Consider the following 24,614-nt stretch of genomic DNA (forward strand, 5'->3'; position numbering starts at 1 on the left):
CTTCGAAAGACAAGGTTTTATTTCTGTTTAATTTGGTCTCCGGTTGTGCAGGACTACGATTGATTATGGCTCGAATTCGGGTTACGGAATCAGCACAAGAATTTACTTTCTCTCAAAATTGCAAAGCGACGACGGATCCACTCAAAAGTTGTATGAGACAACGAATCGGCAATTGTAGATGTCGTATGACTTTACCTTATGGGTAAAGTTTTGGGTGAGACGGACTCACCATGAGTCCGCTGCCAACACTCACAACACCATTCATTCACCAACTCTCGCTAAAATCTAAATCCAACCATCATCATCGTGTTACCCACTTCCACCGCCTTCCTCGACCACCACTTCCACCATCTTCTTTGTTATGGGTTTCTTCGGCGGCATTTTCTGGCAGAGAAGACATGGAGTTGGGTTTTGGGGGTTTAATTTGCAGCGGTGAGTACGACGGAGAGAGAAAATGATGGTGGTTTTGGCGGTAACAATACAATTAGAGTGTAAGAAATACTTTGCTTGATTTAATGTGAAAAATCCCAATTTGGGGGGGTTTCCATGGATGTAATGAGAAGAGAAAAATATTATAGCCATGGAAGAAGAAGAGGGTCAGTGGTGAAGGAGAAAATAATGTCAGGTAATGTTTATTGTTTGATATTTGATTCTTATTGTTTGGTATTAAAGGTTTATTGTCAGCTATTAGATAAGTATTGTCAGGTATTAGATTAGTATTGTCAGTATTAGATTAATATTAATATAGGAATTAGAAAATTTTAGTCATGAATTAGAAAATTTTAGTTTATTTTAGTAAGGAATAAGATAATTTTAGTTAGGAATAAGATTGTTTTAGTCAAGAATAAGATAATTTTAGTGAGGAATAAGACTATTTTAGTCAGGAATGAGATGCTTTTTATCAGGAACTAGTTTAGTTCCCGTGCGATGCACGTTTTAAACAAATATATTATGCGATTTGTTTATAATACAAAGAAAGAAAATTTTGTACTTCGTTAATTTTTGTTGTATATGATAAGTAATTTCTACTATAGCATAATATTTGTAAAATATTAAAAAATAAATTTCACAAATCACAATGTACACTTTTGAACATTCAACATACTAATAAAAAAAAAGAAATCGGTGGGGTCAAAGGATAAATCATATACTTCCTCTGTTCTTTTTTACTTGACCTGTTTCTTTTATCACGCTTGCCAATGCAAAACTTTAACGATCAATAACTTAAATTCTCCATAAGTAAAAATTATAAAAGTTATATATTATGATAGTATTTATTGAGACGAATCCAAAAAGATCATACATGAATATATTTTTCCTTACATATTATTCACCAAATATGACAGGGTAAAGTCGTATCCCCAAATCAAAAGTAATACATAAATCCTGTAACTAATGCAGATAGGGAAGTAGGGTCGAACTCCACAGGGAAACAAGTCTTTCTACTCCTAATTAATTATTATAATCTAAATTATCAAAGTAACCAATATTTAAATTTGAATATGAAACTAAACTACAAAGATTAAGAATAGGGAGAAAACAATATATAAAAGGATCTAGGGCATAGGTTCACCAATAAATAATATTTCAGGGTAGAATATAATAATCATTCATCAATGCATACATCAATCAGATTATAAAGGGCTTTCGCTACGTATTATAATCACACAATTAATTTACCGGTATTAAATCTCATCTTTCGAATCTCAACTTAACCATTTATAAATTAACCTGCCTGTTGAAACTAGACCTAAACATCGATTCTCATCTGTCGAATTTCGAATCAATATTGTCAAACTCATGCATAAAAGATCAGGCCTAATCTAGTCACAGAGTATTAAATCAATTAATAGAAAATTAATCTAGCATTGATAACAACAATAAATTACCCCTTCATATTATTTATGGATCCCCATAAACCCTAGAAATAAAATTACTCACACATAATAGAAACTAAACTAATCAAAGCAATGAAGCAAGACATGATCAAAGGAATAAAATAAACAACTAAGATTAAGAGAAGAGAAGTAGTTACCAAACAAAACTGGAATTAAGAATGGATTAAGAACAAAAGTATAAGAGAGAGAAAATCTAAGAAAACAATTAAGAGAGTAAAGAAAAGTAAAAGAGAGAGTAAAAGATAGCCCTAAAATCGTTTTACGGAGGAGTATTTATACTACGTACAAATCCTAAACTAAAACAAACTAAAACGACGCTAATCGTCTCCTAATAATTACACGCGCCCGATCGGGCGAGGCACAACCCGATCGGGCGCGCCTTTTTGCTCCATTGTTCAATCTCGCGCCCGGCCGGGCGCGTCACCGGGCGCCGACCTTTGCTTCTCCCGCCCTGTAACACCCCAATAATTTCTCTTCAAACCTGTGAGGACCCTGAACAATATTCAAGAGAATTACTGGCGTGCTACCGCCACGTGTTCAAACGTTAAGGCTTTATCAGAAAATAGCAGCGGAAAAACTAACTCAGTTATAAATAAGTTTCAAAACCAATAACCAAAACCAAATTAAATCATACAACTTGGAACCATTAAGGCCCTTATTCAAAACCCCACAAAAGTAGTAAATAAATAAAACCAGAGTTTAAATAAATTCAAACTTATGAAAAGAAATAAACTGCGAATAATAACCAACTCTCCACTCAAAATCCCACAACCATGATGCGAATGCTGCATATGTAAGAACATGTGGTTAATCTGCTCCCCAATATTACAAGTGTAAAAATTGGATCGTCACAGGGTCATTGAATGGCGAAGGCCATGACCAAAGAAAGACACACACAAAAGCACGCAATCAGCAAAGTTGAGTACATACAAGCTGCGAAATAAATTAAGAAAATACCTAACATGCTACTAATAATCAAGCATAAGCATCATTAAATACAGACTCAACACATGACTCAATTATCAAATTTATTAAGACCTCACTAGTTAATATTAACTAACTCATTTATTTATTTCATTGGATTTAGCAATAGACAAGGTTGTCCAACCCATGTCCCATTTGGAACATCAATAAAAGAAAAACCCCATGCCTCCTTTCGGAAACATCAATAAACATCCAACGACCACGGGCGCGACTCCGTGACCGTAGTTAGTATGAGATCTCACCTAACTCCTAATTTTAGAAAAATAATATTTGAAATAGGAGACTTGTAGATCAGACGGCCTCGATAAAAGTACACGGCTAATACCCCATGTACCCCAAACCCTGATTGTCATTACTCCAGATGTGCACCATTCTAGAGTTTTATTGCTCATCCATCTTGCACTTTACGTGATTTACAGGTTTAGACTTGGTGACGACTCATATACATTACAATACAAACATTCCAAACACAATTCAAACAAACATGGCAAATTCTCAATTTAAATTCTTGATTTATTAGTGACAAACAACATTTATTAGTTATTCCTTTACTACCTCGGTGTATAAACACCTTGAGTGCATAAGGCACCCCAAAACCTTAACCTCGTCTTATAAGACTTAAATCCTTCCTTTACTCATCCTGTTTGCATAATCATGAATGAGTAATAAATTAATCTTTACACCAATCACATACCTTTGCCTCTAAGCGCACCTTGCATAATTAGAGCACAAATAATACTTGCAATATAAATTAGTGCACATCATTTGAAATTCACAATGTATAACCAAACAATTTAACCCAGTCAATCCTATACATGATACTAAGTTCTCGATCCGTCCTTAACCATGCACCTACAAGCAAGGTTTCGTAACTTGTACGTACCTTGTGTAAACAATTCGGTTGGCCACTTAAAAACTAGAAATCACCTTCAATAAACTCCTCTCCTAAACCAAATAATAACATCTCAATCAATACCCAATCAATCAAATTTACAGCAACACTAACTTACTTTAAAACCTTCAAAATCCAAATCAAACAACACTTTAAAACCTTCTCTTTAGTTAAAATTAAAGGCTTATATATAGTTCTTTAAATTTTCTTCATAAAAACCTTAAAATACACTCTTATACATGAAATTACAGCAAGTTCAAAGTCTAATAAAAATCTGAAATTTATTTAAAAACCCCTAATAATCTCCCTTTTTAATGGGTGATTAAACCCTCTTTATAAAACATCAAAAGTAATATTTAAAAACTATTTCCAACACTTAAAACTTCAATAAAACATATATTTACGCTTAATTAACTTTAAACATAATTAATTTTATCAATCAAACTCAAGGATAATATTTTAAGTATAAAAAAAACTTCGTTTAAATAAAAAAACTGCCCGAAAATCATATTTAGAGGTTGAATTTGGCCACGAGAGGGTGGTTCTCACTACCAAAGGTAGTGAGTCTTTCTCAAAACAGTGTTTTCACATGGAAAACACTACTTTTTCATCAAAATCGTATGAGTTAAGAATCTGATCGGGATTAAAACGAGATTAATATTAACGAACGGAAATCTGAAAATTAAAACACGAATTTACATGTTCAAAATAATCTGGAATTAAGTTAAGTTATTCATTAGTTATAATCACCAAAATTTCAAAACATCATTACTATAAAAGCCCTAAATCAATTGTTCATAAACCCTAAAATCATGATTTTCAATAATATAAAAACCCTAGGTTATAAAATTTACAAATCTGAAAATTATGACATTTATAAAATCTGAAATTATAAAGTTTAATCATCAAAATACATTTTGAGACTAATTAAATTAATTTCAAACAATAAAATCAAAAGCCATAAATCAATAATTATAATTACTCAAATTAATAAAACAAAGGAGAAAATAAGACTAACCTTTTTGTGTGGGAAAATTTTGGGGATTAATGGGGTATTTATAGGAGAGAACGTTGTAGGGTAAATAGAAAGATTGGGCCTCATAAAATTAATGGGTCAATTAAGTAAACAAATGGGTTAGTCTTGTTTGATTGGACATAAATTATAGAATAAAGGTGTATAAAATAATTTGTTCAAATAATTTTCGACCCAGATTAATAATTTGAAACTTTTGGAATTTAAATTTCGGAAAATAACAAATAAATATTATAAATAAAATAAAATTTCATTTATAAAATATTTTAAAAAAATACGGGGGATTACACGCCCGGCCGGGCGCGCCTCCGGGCGCCAGCCTCTTTGGCCGGACGGCTCTCTTGGGCCACTATTTGGACTACGATTGGGCTCCGATTCTCCGGACCAATCTGGGTTTCCTCTTTGGGTCTTGAATACTCGGTCCAAATGCCCCGGTATCACCTATACCGAGCCCTTAATCACCGGTTCGATGGCTCTAACCGGCCTTGGGCTATAAACTCTGGTCGTGCTTCTCCAATGCTCGTGATTGCTCCAAAATATCTCGGAAAAATACTCCAAAAGTGTAAATCCCTGCAAAAGTCAACCAAATCTACGAAAACACTAGAAAACACCAATTAGTAATAAAAGTGGCTCTAAAGAGCCAAAAACACTACTAATTATGACCAAGGGACGGGGTAAAATACTATATAAAATAGACACATCAAAATACGGTCAAAGGAGGGGTGGTGAATAGTGTAAAAGTCAAAGCGGGTTAAATAATAAAGAACGGAGGAAGTAAAATGTTTACTGTAGTAGATTATATATATAAAAAAAAAAAAACCAAAGGAAATTTTTTTAAAAAATAATGACATTATCAAAGCAAATTGGCGGGAAAATTTTTTATGTCAAAATGACATGTGTTCAATTTGGAAATGACATGATGTCAGCAATGTTTTGTTTTAGTATTAGTTAATAGAATAGATATTGGTGCGCGGGCTTTGATCGGGTTTGTCAGACCCGCGCCTTTTTGTTATTGAGCCCGGTCACATGTGAGTCCGTTTTACGCAAATCCTTCTCTATTTAATGAAATAAAAAAGTGGTGCATTAATAACTATACTGATTAAACAAAGGTAATTAAGTAAAAACAGAGGGAGTTGTAATTAATAAATTTTCCAAAAAAAAAAAATGGGTTTTTCTAAGTTATGTCCCTAAACTTTTTCGGTTTCTAAGTTGTGCCCATGCTTTTTCAAACGTCTAAGCTGTGCCCTCAACCTCACTAATTTTCATTAACAGTAACCTTTAAAGTTAACAATAAACTTTTTTTTAATTATTTTATTTTCTGTTTTTTTATAAAATTTTTTAAAGTGTTAAACCAATTAACATGTCAAATTAATAACGCCACAACACCATTGTTGATAAAATAGCTTAACTTTCGTTAATGGTTATGACTAATAAAGGGTATTGTTGATAAAATACCGTAAGGTGGAGGGCACAACTTATAACTATGAAAAAACATGAGTACAGTTTAGAAATCGAAGAATTGGGGGCATAAGTTAGAAAAACCCAAAATTTATTATACTAAAATCGTTTAAAGAAAGACAACGTTCAACACTTGACCATTAGCAATGGACTCTCCAACACCAACAACCGGTGGCCATACCAATCCATTACTCTCACTCTCCACATTCATCCACGGCCTCGGCGCCGACCTCACCACTCGCCTCGACGACACCCGCCGACTCGCTGGCACCTTACTCTCCACCCTCTCTCCGCCAACACCTCGTGCGCGCACTACCTCTCCTCCGTCGCTCTCTCTTCCCTTCGCCTCCATCGGACAAGCTAAACCCTCGCAAAACGCCGCTTTAAGCACCGACAATGTTGCGAAGTCTCTCGTCGGAACCTCCGTTTTCACTGTTAGCAATACTAACAATGAGTTTGTGCTGATTTCTGACCCTAATAATGGTGCTAAGAGTATTGGTTTGCTTTGCTTTCGTAAAGAGGATGCTGAGGCTTTTCTTGCTCAGGTTTGAAGCTTTAATTCGGTGTTTTGTATTGGATTTTTGGAATTATTTGTTGAATTTTGGGAATTGAGTTTGTTTTTGGAATTTTAGGTTCAGGCGAGGAGGAGAGAGTTGCGGAGTCAGGCTAAGATTGTTCCAATTAGCCTTGACCAGGTAACGAATGTTATTGATAATTCGTTACTATCTTCGTCGGGATTTAATTGTCGCATTACTAGTATAAATTAAGCTATCGACACAATGATTTATCCTGGATTGAGGGAGTTTGACTTACCATATGCTAAAATGTTGTGTATTAAGCTTTGTTCTTTTGGCGGAAAAGTTTTCATTGATTTATGTTTTCATGTGTCTGTCTAGTGAGTTGAAGTGAACTTAATCAATTTTAGTTGATTGTGTTTCCTTCATTGAAAGTTAGGAATATGTAAACAAGGTTGGTTGTTCGTAATCTGTGGAGTAACTTTTGTTTTGTTCGATTGTTTGGAGAGACAATTACATGTTAAGCGCGAATTGGGGAGCTGTGAAGCCTGTGATATGGAGATGGTCGTATATTTGTTTGTTATTTGTCACTTATGTGATCTATGAGATGCCATAAAAGGGTGCAAACTTGTTGGCTAGGTAGAAGAAAGAAAATTTGATCACATTGTTACAACCTTTTCTTTGCATGTAGCCTGATAGGTAGAAAGAGTTATGATCATTAGGTCTACTTTTGTATTTTCTTGAAGAAGCTTGGTACTCGGCCACAAGTCCACAATGGCAGTTGTCCCTTGGTTTAGCTGCTTACAATAGTAGTTATTTTACCTTATTGTTGGGGGTCAGGAATTTTTTTGGGTCAAAGATATCTAAATTGCTAGTGCTATAATGATGTCCTTTCTGATTAGGGGTTAGATGAGGGGTGACTTTGCCGCTACCAATATGGACAATTAGTTATCTGATATTTGGATATCCAAGTATATTAGCACTTTTTACGAAATCCATGTCCTCTGCTCTATAAAAATTAAAAGCCAAATTAATTTTTGCTGTCATATTTTAGTTGGTTATTGATGAGGACTTTCCAACCTTAATGAGAAACATTTGGCAGTTCATTTTCATTTTGACTTTAGCTAATACTCCCTTTGATACTAAATGCTCTTCCCATTTTGACTGTGCATGTTTGACCTGCAATTGAACATTTTTATAAATTACTTATTGAGACGAATCATATAGACCCAACATAACTATGTTGTGCTTTAAATATTGAGAGTAATTTCAAAGATTCTCTCATCTTATGTATATTGTATAATGTCATAATTCCAAATGGAAGAATAAAAAGAATTGGAGGAAGTATATTATAAATTATGTACGAAGGGATAAATTTAAGTCAAATTTAAGGGTGTTCGTTGCAAACTAGCATATGTAAGAGGTGATTTTAGTTTGTAAAAGCTGTAAGTTGTGTCTCTTGATCGTACATTATTGTTCCCTCTATTTTCCTCTTCCCCTTGATCTACCCCACCCTTTTTTCTTCTTAGCCTCTTGGGTCCAGTATCTAATTTTCTGTATACTCCATAATTTACAATGTGCATTGTGCAGGTATACATGTTAAAGGTTGAAGGAATTTCATTCCGGTTTTTGCCTGATCCCGTTCAAATAAAGAACGCATTAGAAGTAAGCTCTTTGTTTTAACTATTAGTTTGTTGAACTTGGTTGTTTTAACTAATGAGCTGTATTACAATTTTTTAAAAAGCTGTAACGAATACCTTACTCAGCAAGGATTGTGGGTGGATTACTTATGTGAGACGTAGGAGAAGAGGTCAGCAAATGGGAATGATATGCCACAGAGGAAGAACAACCACCAAATCACGAGCAGCCCCTCTTTTCTTGACAGCTGCCATACTCTTTTGTCTTATTTCTAATCTAGGGTGATTATGTGTATATAAGAAAGGGAGGGTAGGAATGTGCAGGTAGGTAGAGAATTGTAAGCATTAGAGCTAGAGAGTAGTGCCCTAAAGGTACTGAATCAGAGAGTAGTGGCCTTAAGTCACCATTGTGCAAACTTCATCCATTTCCATTAAATCAAAAGTTGCCTACTTTCCTAAAAAATCTCATCTTTATTGCTTAATCAATAGTGATACAAGTTTGAACTAACAAGAGTGTTACAAGTGGTATCAGAGCGGCGATCCTGCGCCTGCCGGTACCGGAAACTGCCACACCGTACTCCGTTTTCAAAGAATTTTTTTTAAAAAATGGTTATTTCTACAGATGCGATACTCTGGAAGAACAAATGGCAGGGTGCAGAGTCCACTGGAAACCATGGAGGCTACCATGAAAGCTCAAGAGGAGACACTCAAGAAGTCCTTGAAGGGGGCCATACAAAGGCTCGATAATCAGTTTGAGCTGCTACGGCAACAGCAAGATGCTCAAACGGCGGCAAACACCACTAACCAAGCCCAGTTCTTCGAGGAACTGCGGAATTTAGTTAACCAGAGGAACCAGGAACAGGGTCCGGGTACGCACGCAATTGGAACGGTTAAAGCGGCGGTGGAGACCACCGATGGAAGTCTCGGAAGCTGGACATGCCATTCTTCGAGGGGACGGACCCGGATGGGTGGATACTCAAGGGGGGAAAATATATCCTCCATTACCACCTGACTAAAGAGCAGAAGCTTCAAGCGGCGGTGTCAGAGGGTGACGCGTTGCGCTGGTTTCAGTGGGAGAATAGGAGGCGTCCGATTCCTAACTGGGAAAGCCCGAAATCGCGAATTTTGCGGCTATTCCAGCCAACCCATGCCGGAAGCCTCCACGAGCAGTGGTTGGCAGCAAGTCAAGAAACCACCGTACTCGAATATCGCAAGAAGTTTATAGAACTTTCAGCCCGGTTAGAAGATGTACCCGAAACCATTATGATGGGCCATTTTATAAATGGGCTCAAGGATGAGATCAAAGCTGACGTCAGACTAATGAACCCATTTAACCTAGAGCAAGCCATGGAGATCGCGGGTCGGGTCGAAGAGAGAAACCGGGTTGGCGGGTTAAAGAAAGCGCCCAGCTACTACGGGTCGGGTAAATCTGTTGTCAGCGGATCCGGATCCTCCGAATCTAAATCGCCAATCGGGTCGGGACTTCTTAGCACATATGGCACCCGAACTCAGCAAGCTTCGACCTTTAGAGGGTGGCCAAAAGCACCCACCACCGAGTCGCAGGCCTCCGTCAACTTTCCCAGGATGATCGCCAGTTCGACGGCCAAATCCGGTGAGCCATGACGGCTGACGGACTTCGAGCATCAAGAGCGCAAGGCGAAGGGTCTCTGCTTCAGATGTGATGAGCGGTGGAGCGTTGGTCACCGCTGCAAAAACAAGGAGTTGAGTGTGCTGTTGTTAGGTGGAGAGGAGGAGACCGAAGCGGGGCCGTCCAAGTCGCCGCCGCAAGATCTCAGCGAAGAGGAGGTGGCGGCCGAGGCTTCGTTCTGCTCCCTAGTGGGGATATCCAACCCACGAACAATGAAATTGGAAGGGAAGGTGGGGCCGAAACCGGTGGTAATTTTGGTGGACCCGGGGGCTACCCACAATTTTATCTCCGACGTCCTAGTGGCCGAAGTGGGCGTGCCGGTGGAAGGCGACCGGGAATTTGGTGTTTCGCTGGGAAACGGGGATATGATCTGGGGTAAGGGGAGATGTAAAGGAGTGAGGGTGGTTCTTGAGAGTGGGTTTGTGGTGGTGGATAATTTCCTGCCACTCAAACTAGGTAGTGCTGATTTAATTTTGGGCATAGAATGGTTGGAGAAGCTTGGGTGAGTCACACACAATTGGAAAACTCACATAATGAGTTTCATGGTGGGAAATCAGAGGGTAACATTGGTAGGGAACCAGCTTTGGAATGATCGAAGGTATCTCTTAAGGCTATGCTACGAACCTTGCGGCACGAGGGTGGGGGATTGTGGGTGGAAATAAATCAAGTGGAGATGAGTTCAAGTGGGGAAAAAGGTGAACCTCTGGCAGCAGCATTACCAGAGTGGTTGGAGGAGATAATGGGTGAATTTCAAGGAGTGTTTGCCGAACCTAAGGGACTGCCACCCAAGAGGGGCCATGAGCATGCGATTGTGTTGAAAAAAGGGAGTAATCCCGTGAGCGTGAGGCCCTATAGATACCCCCATCAGAAGGATGAAATTGAAAGGATGATTAGGGAGATGTTGAATGCGGGAATTATCAAACCTTCGGCGAGCCCATTCTCAAGCCCGGTTTTGTTAGTAAAAAAGAAGGATGGTTCGTGGCGCTTCTGTGTTGATTACCGGGCCTTGAATCGAGAGACTATTCCCGATAAATACCCCATTCCCATAATTGATGAGCTCTTGGATGAGCTTCACGGGGCTGCCATCTTCTCTAAGCTCGACCTTAAATCGGGCTACCATCAAATTCTAGTGAGGGAGGAGGACACCCCTAAGACGGCTTTCCAGACCCATGAGGGTCACTACGAGTTCTTAGTGATGCCCTTCGGGCTCACTAACGCTCCCACTACCTTCCAAGCTCTAATGAATGAGGTGTTCCGACCCTACTTGAGAAAGTTTGTGTTAGTTTTCTTTGACGACATATTGATTTATAGCCCTAACAAGGAGAGTCATCAAGAGCACTTGAAGGTAGTGTTGGCATTGCTCAAGGAACATAGCTTGGTGGTGAATTTCAAAAAGTGTGAATTTGGGCGGCCGCAAGTGGCTTACTTGGGCCATGTGGTGTCCAACGGGGGAGTGGCTGTGGACATGGACAAGGTCAAGGCAATGGTGGAGTGGCCGACACCTAGAAATTTGAAGGAGCTAAGAGGCTTTTTAGGATTAACTGGATACTACCGCAAGTTCATCAAGGGGTATGCCCAAATAGCCAAGCCTTTGACCGAGCAACTGAGGAAAGACAATTTTGGGTGGTCACCCAAAGCTACCACGGCGTTGGAGCAGCTCAAAGCTGCCATGGTGGCTGCCCGGTGTTGGCAATGCCGGACTTTGGCAAATTATTTGTGGTGGAGGCCGATGCCTCGGGCTACGGACTAGGGGCGGTGTTGATGCAAGATTCGAGACCTATAACGTTCTATAGTAAGCTTTTGGGGCCAAAGTCACAAGCAAAGGCTACTTACGAAAAGGAATTGATGGCGATTTGCCTTGCCATAGTCAAGTGGCGCCACTACTTTCTAGGCCGCCACTTTGTGGTGAGGACGGACCAACAAAGCTTGAAGTACTTGATGGAGCAACGGGAAGTGGGAGGCGATTACCAAAAATGGGTGCGCAAATTGTTAGGCTTTGACTTCGAAATTCAGTTTAAGCCGGGGGCTAGTAATAGGGTGGCAGACGCACTTTCGAGGAGGGGAGGGACCGAGGGTGAGTTGGCTGCCATGACCTATACCCAAAGCATCAATTGGGAGGTGGTGGAGAGAGAAGTCGGACAGCCTCCTGGGCAAAATAGCAGCAGCAGTGAAGCAAGGGGAAGGGAATTATGTGGGGTATACAATGGATGAAGGAAGATTATTATTTAAGGGAAGAGTTGCCATTCCCAAGTCATCCACCTTAATTCCAAGGCTGTTAAAGGAGTGCCATGACAGCCCCATTGGACGACACCAAGGAGAGACCAAAACATACTTGAGAATTGCTGCCGAATGGTATTGGATTGGGATGCGGAAGGACATCGGGGAACATGTGCGTTGCTGCCCCACCTGTGAGCTAGCCAAGCACTCCCAATTGCAGCCCGCGGGTCTACTCCAACCTCTCCCCATTCCCGAGGCAATTTGGGAAGACATTTCAATGGATTTCATTGAAGGCCTACCCAATTTTATGGGAATGAATTCAATCTTAGTGGTGGTCAATAGACTCTCCAAATATGCGCATTTTGTGGGCTTGAAACACCCTTATAGCGCGGCGACGGTGGCTGCCATTTTTGTCAAGGAGGTGGTCAAGCTCCATGGGTTTCCTAGCTCTATAGTCTCGGATCGAGATCGAATATTCATGAGCCTTTTTTGGCGGGAGTTATTCAAACTACAAGGAACGAAGCTCAAGAGAAGCACGGCATACCACCCGCAAACCGATGGCCAAACCGAGATTGTTAACAAGACTTTAGAAACGTATTTGAGGTGTTTTGTTAATGGACAACCCAAATCTTGGGGAAAGTGGCTTAGTTGGGCTGAATATGCTTATAATACCGCTCACCATGAGTCAATTGGATTTACCCCTTTTCGAGTGGTCTATGGAAGGGACCCCCCGAAGCTAATTAAAGTGGGTAAGGGACAAACACCGGTGGATTGCTTGGATGAGTGGTTGCAAGAGAGAAATTGGGTGCTTGAGGATTTGCAAATGAATTTACTTTGCGCTCAGCAAAGGATGAAGGCTAATGCAGATTTAAAAAGAAGGGAAGAGGAATTCCAAGTGGGAGATTATGTCTATTTGAAACTCCAACCTTATAGGCAAAAATCCCTTGCAAAGCAGCCCAATGAGAAGCTGTCCCCGCGCTTTTACGGACCCTTTTTGGTGCTGCAACGCGTGGGAAAGGTGGCCTATAAGCTGGAGCTGCCTGATTCTTGCCGAGTGCACCCCTTTTTCATGTTTCCCAGCTGAAACGGGCACTGGGCAGTCAAGCAGTTAACCCCACCATCCCCACCCAGGTGACAGAGGAACTTGAACTGCAAGCCGAGCCTGAGTTGGTGCTGGATGTCAGGAGATCCAAGGGCTCACCTCCTGAACTGGAGGTATTAATCAAATGGGTGGGATTACCCACTTTTGAGGCCACATGGGAGGTAGCTTCGCTCATCAGTGAACGTTTTCCCTCCTTTCACCTTGAGGACAAGGTGAATTCTCTAGGGGGGAGGGATGTAACGGATACCTTACTCAGCAAGGATCGTGGGTGGATTACTTATGTGAGACGTAGGAGGAGAGGTCAGCAAATGGGAATGATAAGTACTGTGGGAGAGGAAGGACAGCCACCAAATCAGGAGCAGCCCCTCTTTTCTTGACAGCTGCCATACTCTTTTGTCTTATTTCTAATCTAGGGTGATTTTGTGTATATAAGAAAGGGAGGGTAGGAATGTGCAGTTAGGCAGAGAATTGTAAGCATTAGAGCTAGAGAGTAGTGCCCTAAAGGTATTGAATCAGTGGCCTCAAGTCACCATTGTGCAAACTTCATCCATTTCCATTAAATCAAAAGCTGCCTACTTTCCTCAAAAATCTCATCTTTATTGCTTAATCAATAGTGATACAAGTTTGAACTAACAAGAGTGTTACAAAAGCCTAGATTGTTATTCTTTAATCTCGTATCACAATTTAGTCGATTCCTTATTTCATGCTCCTTTCATCCTAAACTATAGTCTCAAAGCTTTAGAAAGTAAGAATTTAAAATTATAATTACATGGGTTAGAATATTTAGAGCATCTCCAATGATAAGCTACCAGGGCCTTGTAACTTGCTTTGCCACATCAAATTTTAAGCTATAACACTTTTTGGCTACAAAGTGTTCCAATGGTGAGCTATTGTAGCTTGCAAAAAATAAAAAATATATAAAAAAATTAATAGCTATACACTTGTCACAATATGAATGGAGTTGACTCGTCTTTTTTCTAATCAAGCAACGTAGCTTGTTTGGGCTACAATAGCTTGAATGTTGCTCTTTTTTTTTCTCCAATGGAAAGTGTTAGTTGAGACGATTAATACAAGAGGGGGGGTGAATTATATAGAGTTCCTAATGACTACTTTTTGCGAATAAATAAACAATGCATATAGGAATTTGCTAAAACACACAGATTTTACGAGGAAACCTTCCAGGGCCCAACTAGAAGTAAAACCTTGACCCTACCTTAGGGATTTCAAACACAAATCACTTCACTATAATAGGGCAAACACCAAGTTACAACCTATTAGACACGGACCTTTATTTCACAAGTTCCTCAATGGACTTGCTACTTGATAGGACCCTATCCTACCCAATTTAAGTACCACACTTAAAATCACACGTACTACCAAAGCCTTTGTTAATCGGACTCGGCATTTTGGCCGCCGAACGCGCGTCGACACGACGCGTATGGGATTCGGACACGAAATTCGTGTCCAATTCGTCAACTTCTCCTCGGATTCGGCAGAAACCCTAATCCCCAAATTAAACAAAAATGAAGAAGTAATAAGTAATAAAACTATAGGGCTTTTACTTGTGGGCCTCTGGCGAGCCAAATGCCATTCTGATTTTGCATCGAGGGTGATGGAGAAAAGAGACTCCATTGAAGTGCAGGAAGTTTTTTAGGTGAAGAAGAAGATACGAAGAGAGAGACAAGCAAAAGAAAAGAAAATGTTTTACAGTACTTTTTTTTTGTTTTGTTTCTCTCTCTTGCTTACATCTGTCTTTTAATTCACGTGACTCTTACTTCTTAACAGCCTATATTTTCTTTTTTATTTTCATTAAAGGCTGTTGACTTTGTTGGAATTTCTTTTTTCTTTTTTTCTATCCTGGCCCACATCAGACATCCTTTTTCTTTGCTTTTTTTTTTCAAACACAATTCAAACTACTACATATTTGTTGGCGGTATTTTTAGTCAAGTGGACTTTAAAATTGGGCTTCCATATGGCTTAGAAAATATTTGATATATATATATATATATATATATATATATATATATATATATATATACGTGTCCCCGCACCCGTGTCCAAATTTCGGAGTGAGTCCCCGAGTCCCAAAATTTTGGACTTTGCCGAATTGGACACCTTGACGCGTGTCCGTGTCCGACACCCGTACTCTAACATAGACTAAAGCACTACCCGTATTGCCAAAGTACTTAATCACCTGTACCACCTAAGGGCATGTTCTCTTCCGTTGAAATTCAGTTCAACTCAGTTCAGTTCACCTCTTAATTTATGTCTAATGATATTGCTAATGATATAAAGCCAAATTTAATTCTTTTAAGCTCTTATTACAACGACGACAATAATAGTAATAATAATAATAATAATAATAATAATAATATTAACAATAATAATAATAATAATGATAATAATAATAATAATCAATAAGTAATAAATAATAATAATAATAATATTAATCATCAATAAATAATAATAATAATAATAACAATAATAATTGAAATAATAATACTAATAATAATCATCAAATAATAATAATAATAATAATAATAATCAATAAATAATAATAATAATAATCAATAATTAATAATAATAACAATAATAATAATAATAATAATAATATTAATAATATTAATAATAATATTTACATTTGTATATACACATATGTATAGTAATCAATAAATAATCAAAGATCACTAATCCGTAGTTAAAAATCACTAATTAATAAGTTCAGCTCAGTTCAGTCAATCGGAACAAGCCCTTAGTACAAGACTCACAGCTTCACCTAGAAGCCAACACAAAACTGTATATAAAACAAACTAAAAATTCACCCAAATAACCCAACCAATACAAATATATGACACCTAGTATGATAGGTAAGCAATGCACGAAATCCGAAACTAATATGACAAGTTAGAAGCTTGGTAAACTTACTCAATTATAGCACTGTGTTTTCTCCATGCATAAACTCACCAAAACTTAAACCATTTTGCTCTCTACTATTTATACAAATAACACTCGTATAGAAAGTAGGTTTTCTAAAAGATAAATAAGTTAACTTAACTTATCTTTAAACACGGCTTTATGTAAATCCAGTGGGATAAAATCTTTTTCGAAAATAAGATTAAAAAGATATTTATTAAGAAGACTTATCTTTTTAACAAACCGATTTTAAAGAAAATAATCTTTTTAGAAAATCTTTTCCTAAAATCTATCTTTTATTATTTTACATATTTATTTTATTTACCAAGCAAACTTATCACGTTTCTAATAAATTTCGTGCACTAACCTACTTAACATATTAACAATAATTTATAAGATAAAAACCTTAACTAAATATTATTGCTGCGCCGCACTTTGACCAGGTAAATTACTTGGGCTTCAAGCATATTAAGTTCCACCAAAGAACTTAAACTGCTTTGTTTTTAGGGAACGTTCCTGTTAGGGAACCTAGTTCTTGTTAGAGAACTCTTCCTCTGATTTGTTTAACTTTTTCAATAAAGATCTTCTTCATGTCTTATTAGCTTCAGATGATTCTTCAATCACCGAGATCAATCTTCACCTAGACTAATCACACACTAGAGAATCTTTATTAGTTGAGTTTGCTTGTAGTTCAAGTTCCTCATTATCAAAACCATTATGCTTCAACAGAAAGCATGTAGCTAGACATTTTATCTATATTGCAAGCAAGTCCTTAATATGAAACCATTAGAGTTGCTCTTATATAGCTCTTACTTTCATATACTTAAATCCGCATACCAATATCTAGGGGATGGTTGGGTTGGAGCTATAATGTGTAAAAGGGGTAATAAGCGACTAATAAGGGAGAGGAAGGTTGACATAGGTGGCATTGGTAATATTTTCTCATCCCTCCCTCCTCACACCACCACTACATATTTCCTCGTATCACATCCTCTACTCAGCTGCATGATCCTTAATTTATCCCCCTAAATGCATTTACTCCTTATCCGAGTGTTCACTCAAATCAAGATTAGGGGAGCTTGACTCAACTATATTGAATAATGTCAAGGGTTCTTAAAGGTTGCTGCTCCATGCCATGGCTTTCAAGAGCACACACATGCATTTTATAGAATGTTTATGTCTTATGAAGAAGCCCAAACACTTTGTTGGACCCTCACTAGTTTAGAGTAAAAAAAAGAATAATAAAGACAATAGTCAATGAAGACTCTCGATATTTTATTTCGCTTAGAAGAGTAAAAAATATCTCAATATCATGGAACAATCTTCTAGTATATATCACAAATGTTTACAATACTAGGGTTACAAAACTAGAGAGTCAAAACTCTAGAAAATTTTAGCCATATACTCCTTTTAGTCCTTTGAGTTTGGATTGAGCATCCCATTATCTTAAAATATTGCTTAAATTGTTTCTTAACAGAGATCTAGGTTTTTAGTGCCAAATTTAGCCAAAATTGAAAGTAAAATTCGACTCCTTCGAAAGGAAAGGTTCTTCATCACCAAGATGCCAAGATAATAAAAATGCACTCCAATAATTAGGCGTTTGAAGGTAAGGTCCAAAAAGAGAAAAAACCTAATGTAATATTTAACTGCTAGCTTACAATCGCAAGGGATTTATTAGACTTTGAAGTCAGTTCCTTGCTTTGTCAAAAAAAAAAAAAAAAAAAAAAGAGAGAGAGAGAGAGAGAGAGAGAAAAGAATAAGAAAGAATTGGATTGGATGGTGCCTTATTCACGGCCAGACTTATTGGGTCTTTTGAATTGCACAATTTGCCCATTGCTTATCTTAATGTCCATCTTTATGGTTTCACAAGACATGGATGCGAAGACAAGATATGCTGCTAGAATGCTATCCTATAATTGCTGAAGTGAAACAACTATAACGCTTATCTGCTCTACTACACATTAATTGCCGTTTATTGACATAGAAAATTAGAAATACAACAATAAAAATTTTCAATACATATTGTTGCCTTACATAGGAATATAGCATTCTTGTTACATCAAAAGTATGACTCCTAATACTACAAGGATATTTGTTTTTTATTAGCTGCTGCTTACCTTTTTATATTCACTACTAGGAGAGTTAGGTGATTTATGTCTGGAATTCCCTTCAATATTTCTAGGCAATTGCCAATGGTTACTTCACTATCTGTGGTACATACCTATATTATATGCCCTCCCTCAAGTATTGGACTCACACATTTGTGTCTGGTACTTCTAACAAAATTTTCCTCTGGTGGTTGTGGCTCTTAATAGTTGTGGACACTTGTAGTGGGCCTTAAGGATCTCTGACATCAGGTACAGACTTTTGAAGTATCTAACGCACCAAATCTTTGAGAAAGTAATTGCTCTTTAATTATATGAACAAAGCTTACTATGTTAGCACACAAATATATAGGAAGTTATAAGAATTGACAACTCAACTATGGCATTTGAAAGACTGTAAATTCCTGATATCTATCTTAGCTGCTATATATCTACTTTATTCACAGTAGTTTGCTTTCTTGCTGCAGTTGAAAGCATCGGAGACAAAAACTGGATTTGATGGTGTTCCAGTATTCCAGGTGTGCTAAATTTCTCTATGTTTCATTCCTTGTCACTTTAAGCATACAAGCAAATGTTCATTGTTATCTGATTATAACTATAAGTTCTACATGCTATCAGATGTTCCTGTTGTAGGATGTACTAAATGTCCATTCATCCTTTTCTCTTGTCTTTTATACTTTGTTTTGGTTGCTCTCACTAATGGGAATCACTTAATAATTAATACTTCCTCCGTTATCCTATTATTGCAACAGTTACCATTTTAGGAAGTTTCACAAATATTGTAATATTACCCATATTTGCACATGCTTTCTCTCTATCTTTCTCCTTATCAGGTCACTGTCTTTATTTTTCTCTACATCCCTCCTCATCTTAAATTCCAAACCCCCCCCCCCCCTGTTGCAACATTAGGGGAGCAGAGGAAGTACTTGTTATTATAGTCTCTGAGAGCATGTAAATTGCAAAAAAAATTGGATAGATAGTTGTAGAAGCCATCAAGGGAGTGATTAACAGCCTCCATTTCATCTAGTAGTAGAACTCTTACTTTCTGTACTAGTGTAGTTTCTGGTCCTGAACTCTTTGAAAATGCTCTTATTGTTGCTTGCTGAGGACATATTTTCATGTTATCACGCTCCTTTTAGATTTTATTTATTTATTTATATTTTAATCTCGACATTGGCTTAGTATGTAAAGAAAAGCACGAGTTGTGAGATTGCAATATTGCATCCATTTTTAATGATGTACTGAGCAATACTATTGCTGCAATGTTTTAACAAAGCTCCCACTCTTGGGCATTAGGCATCTTTGTAGATGTACATTGACTACTAGTGTTCCTTATCATACAATATATTAAAACTGACTGAGATGAAAGCTGCTTTCAAATTGTCAAACAATGATGTTTAGAGTTTAGAAAAGGAGAATTGTTGTAGTTTGAGAATCAAGATATTGTTTGGTCATGGTTGTACATGTCAGGTTAAACCTGCTGTTATGAGTCTGCATATTGAAGACAATATAAAAGCAAAATTGGTGTCAAGTATTTAAGAGACTGGATGCTCTTACAAAGCTAAGTAAAGCTTAAATAGACTTCTCAATTCTTCTCTTAATCCACTCTCTTCCTAACCTCTATTATTTATAGACTTCCTTGTTTCCCTATTCTCTTGCACATTTTCTGTCTTTTTCAATTTTTCATCAAGCTTCCTTAAATCCCAATAATACCCCTTTTAATATCTGGTTCATTACACCTGCTAACCTGCTGGCACTTTGATTATTTATTTATTCAATTTCAATTATTGGTCAACAGCTGTATGAACACACAGATCTCAAAATTTAAGTTTTTTTGTGGCATGTCTAGCTTTCTCTATTTGCAAATCTTGTTAGGGCTCCATGTTCATCGCATAATCTTCTTTTGAATATCCTAGTTTTAACATAGTTGCATAGGTTTACTTATTTTGGGTGATGGTGTGGGTGGCAAGGCCACATAAAATATTAGCTTCTCACAAACCTTACATGAACAAGGTTGTTTGTTCTGAATTTCTGATAACAAGTGCGGGTTTATACAATACTCTTGCACCTTCTGTTGTGAAGATTTCTCTGATCTCTGCTTGAACTAGGCAAGATCTTGATTAGTTGAAGGCAGATGATTAGATTCTTTTCAATGTAGGCTCCAAACTGAATCAAACTTGCTTGTTATGTGCCATCTCTTTCACCACCTATAGCAACCCTTTTCATATTTCAATTTTTATGTTAGCCCAGTCACCCTTTAAAATAAGTTTGCTGCAGGCTGTAGTTGTTTCATTCTTTAATTTGCAAGTTCAGATCAAGCATGTTTATATTTGAAGCAGCTTGTTATGTACAGTAATGGAGAATTGCTCACAGTCAGAATCAAAGCTGCTTATCAAACTTGGCTTCTTAACAGTGATTATGATTATTTAAGAATCAGGACTAGATTTCTCTTGATACTTCTTCTTAAACCTAATTTTTATTACTTGCATACATGTGCATGTGATTGTTACTTATTTTCTTTATGTAATCCTTGGTTTCTTTTTTTCTTTGTTGTAAATGGCCAATGCAGTCAGATCTCCTTGTTGTGAAGAAGAAAAATAAGCGGTATTGCCCTATATATTTTCGAAAGGTCAGTCATCTCATTAGTGTGTGTGTTTTTAACTAAATAAAAAATCTCATTATGTTCATCCTCATCAATGATAATGCTTCTTTCCTGAAGGAAGATATAGAGAAAGAACTGTCTCTGAGGGCATCGCGAGGACGGGGACCTCAGAACATAATGGTATGAATTTTTTAAATGCCTCTATATAATGTATAATATATTTAAAAATACAAAATTTAATTTAAAATCTGTTATGCAAAGTCAAAGACTCCCCATGACCAAAAAAAAGGAATACTGACACACAGAAAAATCTTTTTTCTAGTTAATTGGTAGTATTCATTTACTGTCCTTAAAAGATAAGGAATGATAAAATATATGGCCTCCCCCCACCCCCCCCTCCCCCCCTCCTCCTCGTCCTCTCTGCTTAGCAAGTAGAAGTAGCTATTAGAACCTAGAGAGTTAACTTGTTCTGCATTGACATTGTGAGGGAAATCATATGTGGAATGACTATGGATGGAACAAATTTCAAAACTTAGCCACTTGAGGCAAGGGAAGATGGGAATTGCAACTTTTTTTTTTTTTTGGCCAAAGCTTGAACAGTGTTGAAGAGCATAGAGAAAGTATCCGCTTCTACCTTTACTTATTTTCTAGGCATTTCTCTATCTCCACCATATTGTTGGTAGTTTGAAGTTTTTGTCCTTCAATATCATCCTCCTTTGAGCATTTTTCTTGCCCATGAAGCTTCCTCCCAAAGCAGCATCAATAGCAATTCTTGAGCCTTCTTTGAGACCATTGTAGATAGTTCTCAACAACATCCACTTGTGATTTCGTGATAAAGGCACTTTCATTGCATTCCTTAGTTGTCTAGATTAATCCAACGGAAATTCCCTAGGATGTTTAAGTATATTTATTTTGGCAACTGATCTCTTGTATTGTACTTATGTTTTTTCCCTTTTAAATATAAACAGCAAAACAAGCTACAATAGACTGCCCAATACTACAGCCATTGGCCTTATCATGGGTGACAAACACAACTACTTTAAAAACATCCTACATTCCTACAGAGCCAAGATTGGAACAATAACAAATGGAATTAGTAATAAAATAAAGATTACAAACATTAGATGTAAACTTCCTTGGATAAGCTAGGGGAATCCATTGCACAGGGTGGGGAAGGGGATTAGCCTACTTCCTCTTCATGCTCATTTGAGACTTTCAAACATGATCAACGTTAAGGGGGGATCAAAGACCTCATTGCTCAAGGTCATCTTTCTTCTTTTGGTTTTCTTAATTTATTGGATTGAACTGCACTCTTCCTCGTATTGCTCTATGAAGTTTCGTGAAAGAGAAAGCTGGACATATTAGTGTGGTGCGTAAAAGAGCCACTGCCATGTCTCCTGAAGGTACACCTGAAGTTGCTTCCGGAAGAACTTACTCAATCAGCTGTATCATGCATCTCTTCTTGGTCTGTAGAACTTAAACAAGGAGACCAGACCTAATTCACATTTATTTAAAATTGTTTTTTTGAACGCATCAAATTCACATTTATGTTGGTTGATATCTCTATTGGAAACCTAAGTTCCAACAAAGATTCCGACCTTGAATCAAAATATTTGAGAGCCTAATTATTAGTCATCAAATGATAGTAATTTTTGGAGAACATAAGAAAGGAGCCCTGCCTCTTTTGGTTTTGAAATCGACATTTGGGCTCTACATGATCCGCTTTTTCATTTTTTGCCGAAACTCATTGGGTCATCACATTGTTGCTTACAGAAGATGGGATCTTCAAGCGTACCACCAATAATTTGAATGCAAACCTCCATCTTACCATGAGAAATTATATCAATTGCCTTAACAAAAAAATCAATGAATTTCCAAACTTAAGAATTGATTTATAATTCACAGGAGGATGAAACAACAGTTGTAAGTTCATTATCTGCTGATGCTGTTAGTTAAATTCTTTATTCTCTATAAATTCTTTTGAAGCATGATTTCTCAGTAATGCTGAATGAACAATAAATTCTTCTGGTTTTTTTTATTTTTTGTTTTTATTTTTTTTTTTTTATTCTTCTTGTATTCTATTTACTCCATATCTTTTTCCGTGTGTTCCTTTTGTTAAATAAATCATAGTCCTTGTGTTTCATGCCATTGTATAATGCGTAATACTTTTATTTCTATCTTTAGTATTGTAATTATCTGTGTTATTATATGCTCAAAGGCTCTTTGTTGTTGTGATGTGGGTTTCAACAGGTGGGCAGTTTAGAAGATGTTTTGAAAAAAATGGAGGTAAGTGTTGGAATGTTTGCTTTAAATTATTAGTGGTTAGTTAATACCTAAGTAATTAGTTTGTGTCAGTGGAGTCATAATAGTAGTGGGTTTAGTGGGTTGATGTTAGGCATGATTGCATGTTCCTTATCTTTTGCTTAGTTTTGCACTATATATATGTTGCTATGTATTTCTTTTCAATGGATTGAATACAAATACAAGTTTAAACTATTCTTTCCTCAACCATCATTCTATTTGTTATTTCAGCAATAAGTATTGTGCTTCTGTATATGGCTTTTCTTCTTCTACTACTATATTTTTTGCATAATTCTTCTTTTCTGATTTAGAATTCTTAATGTTCTTTCTCTATTACCGAATTAGATGAATCTTCTATACTTATTTTCATTTTATTAATTTAGTGCTTAATGTATATGTAGAATTCATGGAAAAAAAAAATTATGTAACATTTTAATGATGGGGAAATTCCACCTGTCAATTTATTCATCTCTATTTTAGTTGCCCTTAGTTTTTTTTTTTGTGGATGTTGGATTCAGATAAGTGAGAAGAATTCTGGCTGGGATGATCTTATATTTATTCCACCTGGTAAAGGCCATTTACAACATATTCAAGAAGTGGCAAAAGCGTGATGTATAGCGTGCATTTGTTCTTCCCATAATCTTGATTGAGCAGCACAGGGCGCATTATCGAATAATTAGAGGTCTCTTCATCAATTTACATTTCTCTTCAGCTCTCTCCCAAATATCTTCATTTCCATTTTCTTTTTCAAGCTTTGACGTATAATTTTGTCGGACTTTGCAAGTTGTGATAACAAAACAATTATGACATCAGTTTCTGTGAAGCAGGTTAGTCAAATGGCGGAAACGGATGTTGCGTTCATCTCAGTGGACTACCACTTTATCTGCATTATAGTTGCATTCATAGTCCTAATCTTAACTAAGGCTGATTTTGTTGGTGCATGTTTGAGTGAATGGAGTTTTCTTCTTTGATTGTAATTAGCCTGTTCATGCTTATCTTTGTCCACTACTTCGTGATGATCATGCTCAAAATTTTGTTTTTCAATGTCTTTAGTTAATTTATAATCCTCATTTGGTGGTGTGCACTTTGCCACTTCTCTCGTTTAATCTTATGTTGTGTCAGTTCACGCCTACCCTAGTCTGGGTTGAAGATTCGTTTGTTAGCTCATGAATCTTCCTCAACTAGAGGAATAATTTGAGTCATACATGACCAACCTATAATAATTTGAGTCATGAATGACTCTAATAACACGTGTGGGTATTAAATTATACTATACATGGTATTATTATGACACTAAAATACTTATACC

At 37.0% G+C, this 24,614-nt stretch overlaps 1 protein-coding gene across 3 annotated transcripts; it reads left to right on the forward strand.

The window, feature by feature from the left end:
• Nucleotides 1-6,363: 6,363 nt before the first annotated feature.
• On the forward strand, nucleotides 6,364-24,389 carry LOC110724980 (protein TIC 22, chloroplastic-like). 3 transcript variants are annotated; one of them, XR_002512114.1, is made up of 9 exons: nucleotides 6,364-6,810; nucleotides 6,898-6,960; nucleotides 8,371-8,445; nucleotides 18,870-18,920; nucleotides 20,972-21,031; nucleotides 21,122-21,184; nucleotides 23,255-23,290; nucleotides 23,824-23,987; nucleotides 24,119-24,389. XR_002512114.1 is itself a non-coding variant. In XM_021904462.1 (8 exons), exons 1-8 carry the CDS (start codon nucleotides 6,412-6,414, stop codon nucleotides 23,914-23,916), a joined length of 840 nt encoding a protein of 279 aa, XP_021760154.1. In that variant the 5' UTR covers nucleotides 6,364-6,411; the 3' UTR covers nucleotides 23,917-24,389. The 3 variants fall into 3 exon arrangements, 1 of the variants encoding a protein (XP_021760154.1); XR_002512113.1 differs by having other exon boundaries at nucleotides 24,133-24,389; XM_021904462.1 differs by having other exon boundaries at nucleotides 23,824-24,389.
• The last annotated feature ends 225 nt before the right edge of the window (nucleotides 24,390-24,614 follow it).

Source organism: Chenopodium quinoa, unplaced genomic scaffold, assembly GCF_001683475.1.
Source record: "Chenopodium quinoa cultivar QQ74 unplaced genomic scaffold, ASM168347v1, whole genome shotgun sequence".
Lineage (NCBI taxonomy): Eukaryota > Viridiplantae > Streptophyta > Magnoliopsida > Caryophyllales > Amaranthaceae > Chenopodium > Chenopodium quinoa.